The 13,655-nt window shown below is 37.5% G+C and overlaps 1 protein-coding gene across 1 annotated transcript in view; it reads left to right on the plus strand.

Moving 5' to 3' along the window:
* Positions 1 to 1,937: 1,937 nt before the first annotated feature.
* Positions 1,938 to 13,655, plus strand: part of COL5A2 (collagen type V alpha 2 chain) — a 159,757-nt gene continuing 148,039 nt past the window's right edge. Inside the window, exon 1 of the mRNA XM_070802450.1 lies at positions 1,938 to 2,418. Coding sequence (XP_070658551.1) covers positions 2,322 to 2,418 — 97 coding nt within the window. The 5' untranslated portion in view covers positions 1,938 to 2,321. The remainder of the gene's footprint in view (positions 2,419 to 13,655) is intronic.

Raw genomic sequence — 13,655 nt, forward strand, 5'->3', positions numbered from 1 at the left:
TTTATCTCAGTTCTCCTGAAAATATTTGCTTGGTCCCTATTGTAACATGTGATTTTGATTTTGGTATGATGGGAAGAGGAGACTGAAGCTGGAGGAAACTAGGAGAGGTTGCTTTGGACTTTTAATCACTTTTATAAAAACTGTGCTTACATTTAAATGGAAAATAGCTGTATTGTTATGCTGATGATATCTGTTTTACTAACAGATATTGAGATGCAAGCACAGAGTGTTCATGGACACTGACTCTGCTACAAGTCCTGTTACCATCTCTGTGCCATCAGCACCTAAAATACTTTATGAGAACTGCAGAGTCTCCATAAATGTCCTTAGTCTCTGTGGCTCAGTAAAGATTCCACACAAGATGCCTGAAAACTGGGCCAACCCTTTAGTATTGTGTTGGTGTCTCAAGATGGTTTCAAAGTAGAATAGAAGTGGGAAGCATGTGGAGTCGTTTTTTTTTTTCTCTGCATTTTCCACTTATTCTTTTTGAATATTTGGCAAAGTGTTTTTCAAGTCCTGGTCTCTCTCAGATATTCTAGTTAGAATTAGCAGAAGGGTGGCTTTTCGATCCTTACGCAATGCATTCATTTAAGTGGAAGCAGGGCCCTGTGTTCAGTGTGGTGGTGCCAGAGCAATTGAAACGGGACAGGTCGAAGCGAAAAGTTAGACTGTGGGGTATAGCTGCATTCCATATATTCCTCTGGAATACTTCTCCAGAGATTATAGCTCCAAAGGGAAAATGCAAAGGTTCTTGGATTTATTCTACAAAAAAAAGTAAGGATAATGGATTAATTGCCTAATCTTACCCTATAATCTCTCCTTTCCCTGAATTTCTGCTGGGTCTAATGTATATGCTCTGGCTTATGGTTCTTGCTTTACGTAAATCTTTTTTCTTAGTGTCTACATGTGTTCCTTGGAGACAGTGGGCATGCCTTTCACTTATTTTGTGTCATCCTCTCCCTCCAATGCTTAGCACAATGCAGGGTTCCTGGTCATTGCTGAGTAATTTTAAAGCACTGACTCACCTGTGTTGTGTAGCACAGCCATTCGCATTCTGCGTGGACTCGAGGTAGCAAATCTACTAGATTATGTGGAACTCTCTGAGGTCATTAAGATCTTGGCAAGCATGAGTGTGGCACAAAAACTCATGAACAGTGCTCTTGAATGACACGTACAACTGGAACTACCAAATTCCCTGCAAAGCTAGTTTAGGGGTAATAAGACCACTGTAACTGCTTTTAGGTAGTTCTTTGCAGCTTGAAACTTAGTTAATAATGTATTACTCATTTTAATGCCACTAAACTCTGTCCTCTGATCAGAGCAAAGCTCTGTTCTCAAATGAGAAAATTGGAGTGCACAGAGATAAAGGGCTTAGTGTTTACAAAATGGGTGAGTGGCAGAGCTGATGTCTGAAGCAAGGCTTTCTGCATCCAAATACAGTGTCCTTCCCATCCCTCTACACTGACAAAGTGGACTGCTTTTCCGCATAATAAAACTCTCTGGGACAAGAAGGAGATGCAGATGTATTTCCCTAAATAAGAGAGATGGAGAGATAAGGAGATGATCTTAATCCCAAGTATGATGCATTTGTCTAAAATAATTTATTCACCTGGACATTTAATGGTCCTGTTCCAGAATCTGGGAAAAGAAACAGAATGTAGCAAGGGGACAAGAATAAGTCCTCCTTAGTAAAAAAGAAAGGGTTAAAATTTGACCCTTTGAAAGTTTAACGTGGGTAGTTTAAGGTTTAATTATCTAGATACCAAAAACTAGGCTGAAAGGCTGTGTTTCCTTCCTGATGTCTTTTCAGCTTATAGGGGAAAAGTGAAAGGGTGTGTGTCTGGGGGAAGGGTTAGGGAGGGAAGAATAAGACTCTTTCCTTCTAACAGGCTTTCTTTAAAAAAAAAGAAAAAGAAAAGGAAAGAGAAACAAACGTTTGCTACTGTGATTAAGCCACATTTATGTTTAAAACATAAATGAAATAGGGACAGTTCAAGGCACAGGGGCTTGTGTTCTGATTTGGTTGTTTACCATCAATCAGACCGTTGCTTGGCAGACACTGGATGGTTATGAGCCTGAACAAGCTGAAAAGGGGCAGGAAAAGAAGTGGAGGCAGCATTCTTCCTATTTAAAGCTGCATCGCTTGAAAAAAGTTTTCGCAGACTGTGCTGGAGCCGGTGCTGAAAAAGGGGGTTTGCAGAGGCTGCCCTGGGGCTGGGGCTGGTGCTGAAAGAAGAGCCCGCAGCTGACTTCATGGTGCTACAATAACCTTAGAATATACTTTTAACTCCCAGGAGGACCCACATGTCTAATATTTAGACATGATGGCAAACTGGGTGGAAGCAAGACCTCTGCTCATTCTTACTGTTTTATTAGGGCAATTCGTCTCAATAAAAGCCCAGGAAGAAGACGAGGATGGTAAGTTTGCCGTTTGCTTTCCTTCTGGTGTTTATTGCACGGTTTGGGAAATGGGTGGAATATTAAACCTCAGGAAGAGCATGAAGAGGAGGTTCTGGTTTGAAGTTGAGAAGGGGGCTGACAGATTTGCACCTGGAAAACGGCTCGGAAGACAATCGGGGACATTTGTAAATCCGGAGCCTCTACATGTGCCGTTCGAAGAGTACACTACTGAATTCTTTTTGGGAAAGCCTGGGATAAGTCCTTTTCCCTGAATGTGGAGAGTGGGAAGTTTAAAAGAAAAGGAGAGTGCTTAAAACGGAGGGCTAGAGACACTCTTAGAGGAGGTCTGTTCTGTGGGCTAGAGTTCTCAGAGCAAGGAAAAGTCGCGGCAGAAGCAGAGTAGGGTGGAGCCTTTTTTGTACGGAACTTTAGCTGCTTCATAAAATTCTTTGTTTAGAAAAACCTCTGTAGCCACTCATAACTGATTTTTCTTTGTCTTTGGCTCCTTATTCTTTTCTCTTTATAGATTTTTGCGTCCCTTCTGGTTTCATTTGTGATCTTACAATCACTTTTGTTTCTGTGGGACAAGTCTTTCTTTCTCCATAGCAGAGGTTTATAGAAGCCAGATTTCTTATTTTCCCACCCTTCTGACTTGACTATCAGGACAGTGGTGGTTCCCTGTTGGAGGCGGAAGGCAGGAAATCGGCATGTCTTATATAATTTATTTATCACGGAGTATTTGCACGGGCATTATTCATTAGACACAAGTTTCCTTTCTTCTCTTTTTAAAAAATGTAAGACAAATCTTGCCTGGTTACCAATTTTTTTCCTATGAAATTTGCATATGTTAGGATTGCTTTCTATGGTATGGTTAAGCAAAAATGTGTGGCTGCTAGCAAATATAAGAAAATATTTAAATTGGTTTCACATTGTTAAATCCTTACCCTCCAGGCCTGAAGTTTCAAATACAGACATGTACTCTTTCATAATAGGCTTTAAAGATTTTCATAACAATTTAACATCAAACTCAAGCTTTTAAAACTTAGCACACTTATTAAACTTTTCTGTTACTGTCCTTCATATATATTTTATGGCTATATATACATTTAAAACCTGTTTCTGTGTATTTTTGCTCTATAAATGTTCATAAAATTAATCTAGAGACCCCGAGGTCTAAAAAACATTTAGAGTGAAAATAAGAATCTAGGATGAATACCCAAGAATCTGTCCAGAGTCCCATAGAGGGGGCACTTTCTGAAATCTTGAAACTTTTATCTTACTTTTTATGCTTTAAAAAATGAGACAATTCATAGAACATTAAACCTCTTGAGTTTCCTTCTAATGGTGTGAAAAGCATGTGTAGTTTGGAAGGGCTGGGAGATAATAGAATAAGAAGTAGAAGTCAGGAAAGGGGAGGGAAAAATGCACAAAATTATTATAGCAATAGAAATATCTGAATATAAAAGACTCCCCTCCCCCACCAGAAAAACCAATAACTTTCATTCAAAATTTTACACAACTTTCCTTGTTATTATATTTTAAGATAAAAATTTTCATTTATAAGGTATAAAAATAATTGAACATGTGAATAAATGAATGTTTCCTAAAGTATATGGAGTAGGCCATATGTTAAAAGACTTTCTTAAATAGTTGTAATTACACTGTAGGTGTTTCTGAAAAATGAGCAGAGTTCAATTTACCTTAATACTACTTTATATAAATGTTAGAAATGTGATGCTTGGTGCAAAAAAGCCTTCTCTCCCCAGTATATCCAAATAACATAGAACATAGAATTCCAAACATTTTACAGAAAAAAGGGTAAATTGCTTGCATACATATTGTAAAAGCATAAATTGCTCAGTTATGTTACTCAAGCTAAGAGAATATGTGTAAAATTCAATAGCAAAAGTAAATAGTTAAGATCTTAATTAAAGGTGATATAAAAAAGAATTCCAGAATCCAGGATATTCAGAACTACATAACTTGAACTTACCATGCATATTTTAGTTTAAGTTATATTGTGTGAATACTTGGCAATACTTTATTTTTCTTGTTCAGGCTTGTCACACACTTAATAGAAGAATCAGAATTTTGAAACTCCATGTAATTTTAAGTTTGGAGAAGAGTAAATGTTTTAAACTAAAGAAGTTTCTAAGGCACACATGCAAAACAATATGTTTTTCAAATTTTAGCTCTAAGTCATATAATGTGGTGCTGACTTTGTGTATGAATATGTCCTCTTTGAAATGTAGAGACTTATTATCATATGTAAGTACATACTTAATAAGTTTTTTTTTCTTTTCAGGACTTCAAAGTATATTTTTCTTCTGTTTGTGATTATTTTTACTGGAAATTTAAAATTTATATTTTACATAAGTTACATATATAATGTCTTATAGAAATATTTATGAATGATGAGATAAAAGAAAACAAAGCTTTGAGCCTCTTAAGCCAAAATTGTTACTACTTCTCACTAAATTTTAAGAACTGAGTTGGTTTTTTAAATTCATAAAAGTGAGAAAGTTTGAGAGTTGGACTAACTTTAGTTGGGGCTATTAAGTAAAATTATGTAAACAAATGAGTTAAGATAACAAAAATCAGCTTTGCATGAGTTTGTGTGTGTGTGGAAGTGTGTTGGTTTTGGGGGAGCTGCTTGAAGAGATTTTCCCATTTGTTTTTTGTAGGAGAAAATACTAGTGCATTTATACTAATTTTTATATTCCTGAATAAAGGTCTAATACCTAGGTCTAATACCTAACAAAGGTCTAATATCTAATACTTAAATACATTCTTGTTATTAGAAGTGGACATACTTAATCTTGGAAAATAATCTTTGATATGAATCATTGATTTCAACAACAGAGAAACAGTGGAGAGAAGGAAAGCTACAGAAGCGTAGTGTTTTATTTCCAGAGACTATAAATGTCAGTGCTTCTCAGAGGTCAGGCAGATGACACCAACAAGTGAAGCAAGAGAGTGTATATCAACAGGTGATGGCAGGGCTGTGGAGAACTGAAGATGCATGCCCACTTGCAGCCATTCATATCTAATATTTTCAGAAAGTATTACCTAAGCCAAATACAGTATATTTTGAATGTCAAGTGTGGCTCATGGACCATAAATTTGCAACCCTCTTATTTGTAACGCTATACTAGTATCATGGACCCAAGCTGACTTCTGATTACTAAGAGATGAGGGGCTCACAGAGGATGAGATGTTTGGATGGCATCATTGGCTTGATGGACATGAGTTTGAGCAAGCTCTGGGAGTTGGTGATGGACAGGGAAACCTGGAGTGCTGCAGTCCATGGGGTCACAAAGAATCGGACACCACTGAGAGACTGAACTGAACTGAGGGGCTCACAGTTCTTTCTATAGCATGCGTACTTAGTCACTCGGTCGTGTCCAACTCTTTGGAGCCCCATGGACTGTAGCCTGCCAGGCTCCTCTGTCCATGGGGATTCTCTAGGCAAGAATACTGGAGTGAGTTGCCATACCTTCCTCAAGGGGATCTTCCCAACCCAAGGATCTAACTCAAGCCTTCTGCATTGCAGGTGGATTCTTTACCGTCTGAGCCAACAGGGAAGCCCTTTCTATAGCATGGCCTCCTGCATTTTATTATATTATGTCTGGCATTTATCTCATCATTCAAATACAAATAACAAGAAACAATGCTTAATACTCAGCTTGAAGAGATTTTCAGCAGTACTTGGATGGGATCATTTTAAAGGCAGTAGAGAATGCAAATATATAGTTTAAGATACTTGTTCACTCATAAATTGTTTTAAACTTTTTACTGTTGAAATTGATACTTTGGATCATACTCATGTAGGATATGTACACTTTTCTTTTACAGTGAATGTTTTAAGCTAGGTCCACCTGCATATAGGAGAGTGTAGTAGTTTAAACAACAAAAAAGTGTTTTTTTCTTATTTTATAAGCTTCTAGTTTAGTAGTAAAAGGTTGGTTTACCAACTTTACAGAATCATCAGGGATTCAGTTTTTTCTGGCTCTCTTATATTCCTAGGATACAGTTCTTGATGCTCTAAATTCCTAGACAGCTATTGGAATCCCAGCCATTATATTTACTTTCCTGGCTTCTAGAAAGAGAATAGGAGATAAAGGCTGTGATTCTTTTTTAATGGAGATTGTTAAGTCATCATATCATTTCTGCTGCTGCTAAATCGCTTCACAGCAGCCCACCAAGGCTCCCCCGTCCCTGGGATTCTCCAGGCAAGAACACTGGAGTAGGTTGCCATTTCCTTTTCCAATGCATGAAAGTGGAAAGTGAAAACTGAAAGTGAAGTTGCACAGTCTTGTCCGACTCTTAGCGACCCCATGGACTGCAGCCCACCAGGGTCCTCCATCTATGGGATTTTCCAGGCAAGAGTACTGGAGTGAGGTGCCATTGCCTTCTCCGCATATCATTTCAACTTAATTGTAAGTCATGTGGTCACACAAAGCTACAAGGGCTGCTGGGAAATGTAGTCTTAGCTGGGTAACACTGACAATGTATTCTGTTGAATAGAGTTATGGAGGATATAAAAGAGAGAATAGCTATTAGGAGGCAACTGTAATCCTGGCCACAGTGGGCATAATTGTCAACCACTTTCAGTGGAATGGATCTGGTTTCAATGGACAGAATATAGTTGAGTAACCAGACTTACCCTGGTTATTGTTCATTCCTAGGTAGAATACAAAGCCAAGAACACCAGATGGCACTTAAACATTAGGTTTTTATTCTTTACAATTCTTTCTGTAGTCTCTTCAAATAACTTTACTTTTATAAAAATTAGAATGAGGCTTTATTTTGGAGAGTATCTCTCTATATATGTGATTGGTAGATTGATAGGTACAGTCAATTTTTTATATTGACAAATGCAGGGTAGACTTTGATCATGACTCTTTAGGTTAGTTGGTAAGCAATCCACACAGATCAGTGCTGAGCTGATTGCATAAAAAGTCACCTGAAGAGCTTGTTGCCAGTATAGAGTCTAGGCTGCTCTTGTTCCCAAATAGCCTGATTTGGTGGTTGTGGATGGGATATGGGAAGCTTTCTAGGTGATGGATTCATGCTGGTGAACCACTGTGTTAAGTCCCTGCCTAGACTCTTGATCTTGATGTGGCATCAGTTGGCTTCCTCTTCTAAGGCTACACACTGTGACTTTGCTAATAACTTGCTATTCCTTTCACTTATAAGCCTGCTTACTGAAAATTTGTAGATAAGACATTGTGAATTCACAATCATTTCTGGAAAAAATAATCAAGACCCCAGTCCTCCTTATGGCAAGTTAGACGAATCATTCTACTATACAAAGGCCACACTATTAAAATGTATTTCCAGGTGACTAATAGTCTTTTTTTGCTTTCTGTTACTTCCTGCTCTTCACACTTTTATCATATCCCTGAAGGCCAAAGACTCATCACGTTGATCATTCTAGAAGTGCACATAATGCCATATGTTAAGTAAAAACATCAAGAGGAAGTTTTGTTTTGAGAGGAGGAGACTTAGAGATTAAAGTTATGTTAATCTATTTTTTTTCTTTTTTTAATCAAATAGTTTGTTCGTACTTGAAGGAGAATTCCTCTATTATTTCTTAGTCTTACATGGAAATTTATAAAATATTTCAAATTGGATCAGTCACTTTTTGACCGATGTTTTGTGTTCTGAGATTACAATATTGAAAAGTTTAGATTTATATATGAGAGATATAATAATAGTAGGAAAAAAGACTAAAGTTATTAATTATTAATTGATCTACTCTGTACATTTTGGCAAGTTGAACAAGTTTATATAAGACAGTGGAATTGCTAGGAATATATTGACAGTTCAGTTTTCCTCTAAATTTCTTTTCATGTAAATTTCATGTGGCTTTTTCTAAATTTTATTTAATGCTGAAGAGCTATTACACACAAAGAGTATCTATTCTTGGCATTTGTGTGAGAAGTAGTCTATCCAGTGGAAAATTTTTCTTTGAAGTTGTGACTGCCTTGGTGGCTTTAGTGTTTTTACTTTATTTTATTGGTATGTTTAAAACTAAACCCTTCAACAGAAATCAGGATGGCTTCATCTTATACTGAGTATTTTTCCTAAGGAACAGTGTATCAGGGACATTATGATAGAACAAGATTTTCCTTACCCACTTGTTGTCTTCTACAGAGAAGTAACATTAACACTGTTAAAACGTTAGCATCAATAAATTAGTGAACATTGTCTCTATAGCTTTCTGGTATAATTTTCAAACTCGAAAATGTTTGTGTGCTTTAAAAAGTGGTTTTTTTTTTAGTGTACATCTGGGAAGGAGGAAAGACAGTCTCACAGTTGGTTTTCTTTCCTTTTTTTTTCTGGGTGTCTATTTAATCAGAATTATAAGTTCAGTTTAAAGATGACACTGTTGCTTGCAACCTGAGCATCATAGCCCTGTTGTAGTCTACATACTTTAGTAAGTAAAGTAAGCCACGGTCTCGCCATCACTGGGAGGACACCTGGATTCTGATCCATCTCTGCTATTTAGGAGTCCGGCAACCTTTAGACTCCTTTTTTGAGGGCAGGAGGAGAAGAGAGCCACAGACAATGAGGTGGTTTGGTGGCATCACCAAATCACTGGACATGAGTTTGAGCAGACTCCAGGGAAACCTGCCATGCTGCAGTCCATGGGGATCACAAAGAGTCAGACACGACTTAGTGACTGAACAACAACAACAAACCTTACCAAACCTTTGGGTCCTCATCTGAATTTGTAGAAATTATACACACTCCTGTCAATCTGATGGAACTCTTAAGAGGGTCATTTGGGAAATTTACCTGAAGGCAATTTTAGAGCATTTACGTGAGACTCACAAAGTGATATTTTGGTCTGATCTCAGTCATCACAGCTATAAATCTTGGTGGCATAAATTCTACTGTTGCCAAATCTTTGAATTTGTTTTGAAGAACCTTCCGGATTTGTCCTCCTTCTGTATTTTGTTTGTTCTCCACCTCCTGGGGCAAGTTGCTCTGTTAATCGTGCTCTCTTTTCCATAACTTCAACAGCTTCCTTCCTATGAGCTCTTTCCCCTTAGCCTGTAAACAAGCTCAGCTCTCTCCCAGGGCCTGCATCCGGCTTTCACCCTTTACTCTTAGCCTAGCTGCTTTAAAGGAGCAGAACAGTTTTCTGTGTGACTCTGTGCCCTCGCTCACCCCACACACCCTCACTTTTACTCCCTCTATTCCTCTTAAGCTTGTCCAGTAATGTGTGACGTTCCAGTGGACTCCTTTCACCTACCGTTAACGACCCCAGCTTTCTTGAAAGGCTGTGCTCTGAAGGTTCTCGCTTTACCTTCCTGACCTTTCCTTCTCAGCTTCATGGGCTCCTTCTCTCTCTCTCTCTCTTTTTTATCCCTTAGCACTTTGTTTTCTCATAGGATTTAGTCCACTGGTTCTGTCTATTCTCTTCCTAGATTATCTAGGAATCTTACTCCCAGGGTTTTGCTTAACAACTAATTGCTGATCATTTTCAAATCTCTCTCTTCAACCCTGACCTTCCACATGAACTTCGGAATACCCAATTTCCCACTGGCTGGTCCATAACCACTTCAAGTTCAGCATGCCCAAAACTCAACACATTACCTTTCCTTCCAGACAGGATCATCTTTCTCATGTATTCTTTATGTCAGTTAATGGCAACATCATCCTACTCGGTTATTCAAGCAAAAATCTAATCAGTTACCAAATTCTACCGTTGTACCTGCTAAATATTTCTCAAATATACCTCCTCTCCATCTCTACTACAAACACCCCAGTATAAGCTCTCATGGATTACTGCTTTTTACTGCAGTAGCATGTAAGTTTATCTCTTTGGCTCTCATGTGGCTACTTCCCATCTGTACCTATTGGGACCACCTCTGTTGCTAAAATCTGATCACTTCATTACCTTCCTTAAAACCTTCCATTGACTTCCATAACTTGAGGAAGGAATAATGTTCAAGCTCCTAAGCAAAGCATATAAGACCTTTCATGATCTGTCTCATTTCTAGAATTTTAGTCCCGTGACTATCATTCTTTGCCTCAAAATAAGGAATTGCCTGTAGTTCTCACCTCCCATGACATACACGCACACACACTTTTCCTTAGTCTACGTCCCAGGTTCCACTGCATGTCATAAAATTATTTTATCTATTAGGTATATGATTGCTATTCCTTGCACAAAGGCCAATTGAATATTATTTTTTCAAAATCTAAAAAAAACTCTCCCACTATTTATTCATTCACATATGAGTGAACCAATTTCAGATTTAGATTTTTCAAGTTACATTTGCATATTCTTGAGTAATTTTCTTGAGTGCTCTATATTTTAGTTTTCTCGTCTATAAAATTAGAGTAGTAATATTTACCTTGAATAATTATTTTGAAGACTATCATTTATTAAACCACCTACATAGTAGTATGGTTCCTGACAAGGAGTAGGAGCTCATCAAATGATTATTGATACTATTATCCAACATAAGTATCCAGTTGATATTATTATTCAACTATTTAATAATATAACAATAATAATAAATGCTTATTGGGTAATTATAAGAACCAAAATGTTAGATGTTATGGAAAAAATAAACAACTTTTCTCTCAAAGAGATTAAAGTTGTTGTAAAACTTAAAATGCACATTTTATCTACTACAGTCACTTAGGCAGTGCATCAGTATTTTTATCTAATGTCTAAATAGGCTATATTTTAAGCTTACTTATACATTTTGCCTTTCCAATAGAAAAGCAAATGGACTGTAGTGTCTTCTTGTGTAGGTTTACTATGGGAAAAAAAAGAAATAAAAACCTCTTTCCATTAAATATTTTCTAAGGGCCATGTGATTTGAAGCGTTACTCCTGCTCTCCTGTTTCACACCCCACACACATTTCATTCTCTGCCATTGTCTCCAAGATGTGAGCAAGCCAAGCACGGCCCATTCCATGCCACACTGCTGCCTCATTCTGTCTACCAGCTCTGTCTGTTTCAGAGTTTGTTTTCTCAAAATATGATAGTCATAAAAGTCTGTATTAAAAACTGGAAGCTTCTTTTCCACCCTTTCCACCCTCTGGGTTGCATCTGGAATGAGAGAAATTGCTTCACTGCACGGGGATTTACAAGGCAGCTCCCAGGACTATTGGATACAGTAGTGGGAGTGATCATCTTTTCCCAGATTTTGCAGCAAGTCTCCTCATTTTCCAAAGGCTGCTGGTTTCTTCACTCCCTTCACTCCCAGGAGATTTTTGTGAAATTGACTCCAGAAAGCAGACACTGATGTAAAATGTAGGCACATTCTTCATGCTCACACTTTCCTTATTTTGCTGCAGTTTTCTTTCTTCTCAGTTTTTCAAACTTGAACAAAATGATGGGTTTCATTTGGAAGAAGGTATGTGCATGAAATTTCACCAGATAATTAGTAGCTATGAATTACTTTAATTAAAATTTTTTTTTTATTCACTAGAGCTGTTCTGTAGCCATAAGCTTTAGAGTTTTTCATTATGGAATTTAAAAATGTGGATACTTCCCATAGGAAATACAACTTATTTATAGAGATTTAATACTTTCATTAAAAAGTTTAACTGCTTAAAAAGCAGTTATATAGTTATTATTTGCTCCTGATGTAGAAGAACCTATCAGATTCATTTATGCTAGTTTGAAATTATTTTTAAATTTTTTCTTTCTCATTCTTTCCAGAGCTTTCTATTGAAGAAATGATTAAGTTACAATTTAATTCAGAACATTATGCTTCTCATTTAGTGCTCAACTTTCATCTAGAGTTTCTGATAGGACGGACTGGTGGGTGAACAGTGAGGTTAACTGGTTACCATGGGAAGATGAACTGCAAGGAAAAAGTTTCTAGTTTTCTGGTCTTTGGCTACAAACACAAACCCTCTGAAGTTTTATAAAGAAAGCTTATACTTTCTTTTGAAAGGCAGAAGGGCACTGGCCATTCTAAGGCAAATGAGTGGTTCTGATATAGGAATCTTCTTTTTGTGCTGAAACAAAGGAAAAAACACTTGGAGTCAATGAAGGAGGAACAATTGAACATTCCATTGACAGCTTGTGTTAAAGCTTTCAGGTGCTACGAGTATTATGTCTTTCTGAGTATTCCCAAAAAAATGACTTCTTTTTTCATCCCTTCCCCGTTTCCTTTTAAATCTTGGTCTCTACGTGTTAGATTAGGCATGTGTTTGTTTGTGTTTTTATTTTCTCCCTTAGGCACATTAAAACTGAACTGAATTTTATTGAGAAACAACTAATAAGTTCCTGAATCAATGGAATTCTCATTAGCCTGGGAAGATTTCAGAATACTTGTAATCTATTTCATTAAAAAAAAAAAATGGGGTAATTCCTTTATGAATCAAGATGGAAACAATGAGTTCTAAAGAAATTAATCAGTGAATGCATTCAAAGTTCCGTTGGCAGTGTTTGTGTTTGAGTATGTGGAGGATGATGAAATTAAATTAAGTGTTTTATGATAATTAGTATTTTCACGATATTTTGGTACATTCAGGATATAAATATTTCATAAAACTGTTAAAGCTATACTCACTTGATCTACCTGGTACCCCCTCCACATCTGTTCTGTGGATGCAGTGTTGCTAAAGTCCTAGGAGGACAAGCAGTTCCAGTTTTAAGAAAACAGTTTTGAAGTAGATGACTTTTAATTTTTTTTTATGGGAAATATGCTTTAAACTTTCAGTTTGAAGGAAAGGCATTCTGGAATCTACCTGAGAATCAAGGTCTCACACTGAAGGTTTATTTGGATGTCTCCTTCTCAAATATGGGATTCTCAGGTGGTGCTGCTGGGAAAGAACCCTCCTGCCAATGCACGAGACTTAAGAGATATGGATTTGATCCCTGGATGGGGAAGATCCCCTGGGTTGGGAAGACCCCCAAGAGAAGGGCATGGCAACCCACTCCAGTATGCTTGCCTGGAAAATCCCATGGACAGAGGAGCCTGATGGGCTACAGTCCATGAGGTCGCAAAGAGTCGTACACAACTGAGCGACTGAGCATTCACCCAGTCTGAGTATATTATTATATGGTAATTTGCCTTCTATGATTTTCCCCCAATAGTCTCTGGCCATCAAAATCAGCTGACATCATGGCTCTGGGTGAAAGTCCCAGTACTGGGTGGACTCTATGGCTCACACCACAGGCAGATGAAGCACAGCTGTCATGGACATTCTGTGTTTGTCCGTGGATGTCAAGACACTAGAATCACTGCAAATCCATTCTAATAGAAACTGAA

This window comes from Bos indicus, chromosome 2, assembly GCF_029378745.1.
Source record: "Bos indicus isolate NIAB-ARS_2022 breed Sahiwal x Tharparkar chromosome 2, NIAB-ARS_B.indTharparkar_mat_pri_1.0, whole genome shotgun sequence".
In the NCBI taxonomy this organism is placed as follows: Eukaryota; Metazoa; Chordata; class Mammalia; order Artiodactyla; family Bovidae; genus Bos; species Bos indicus.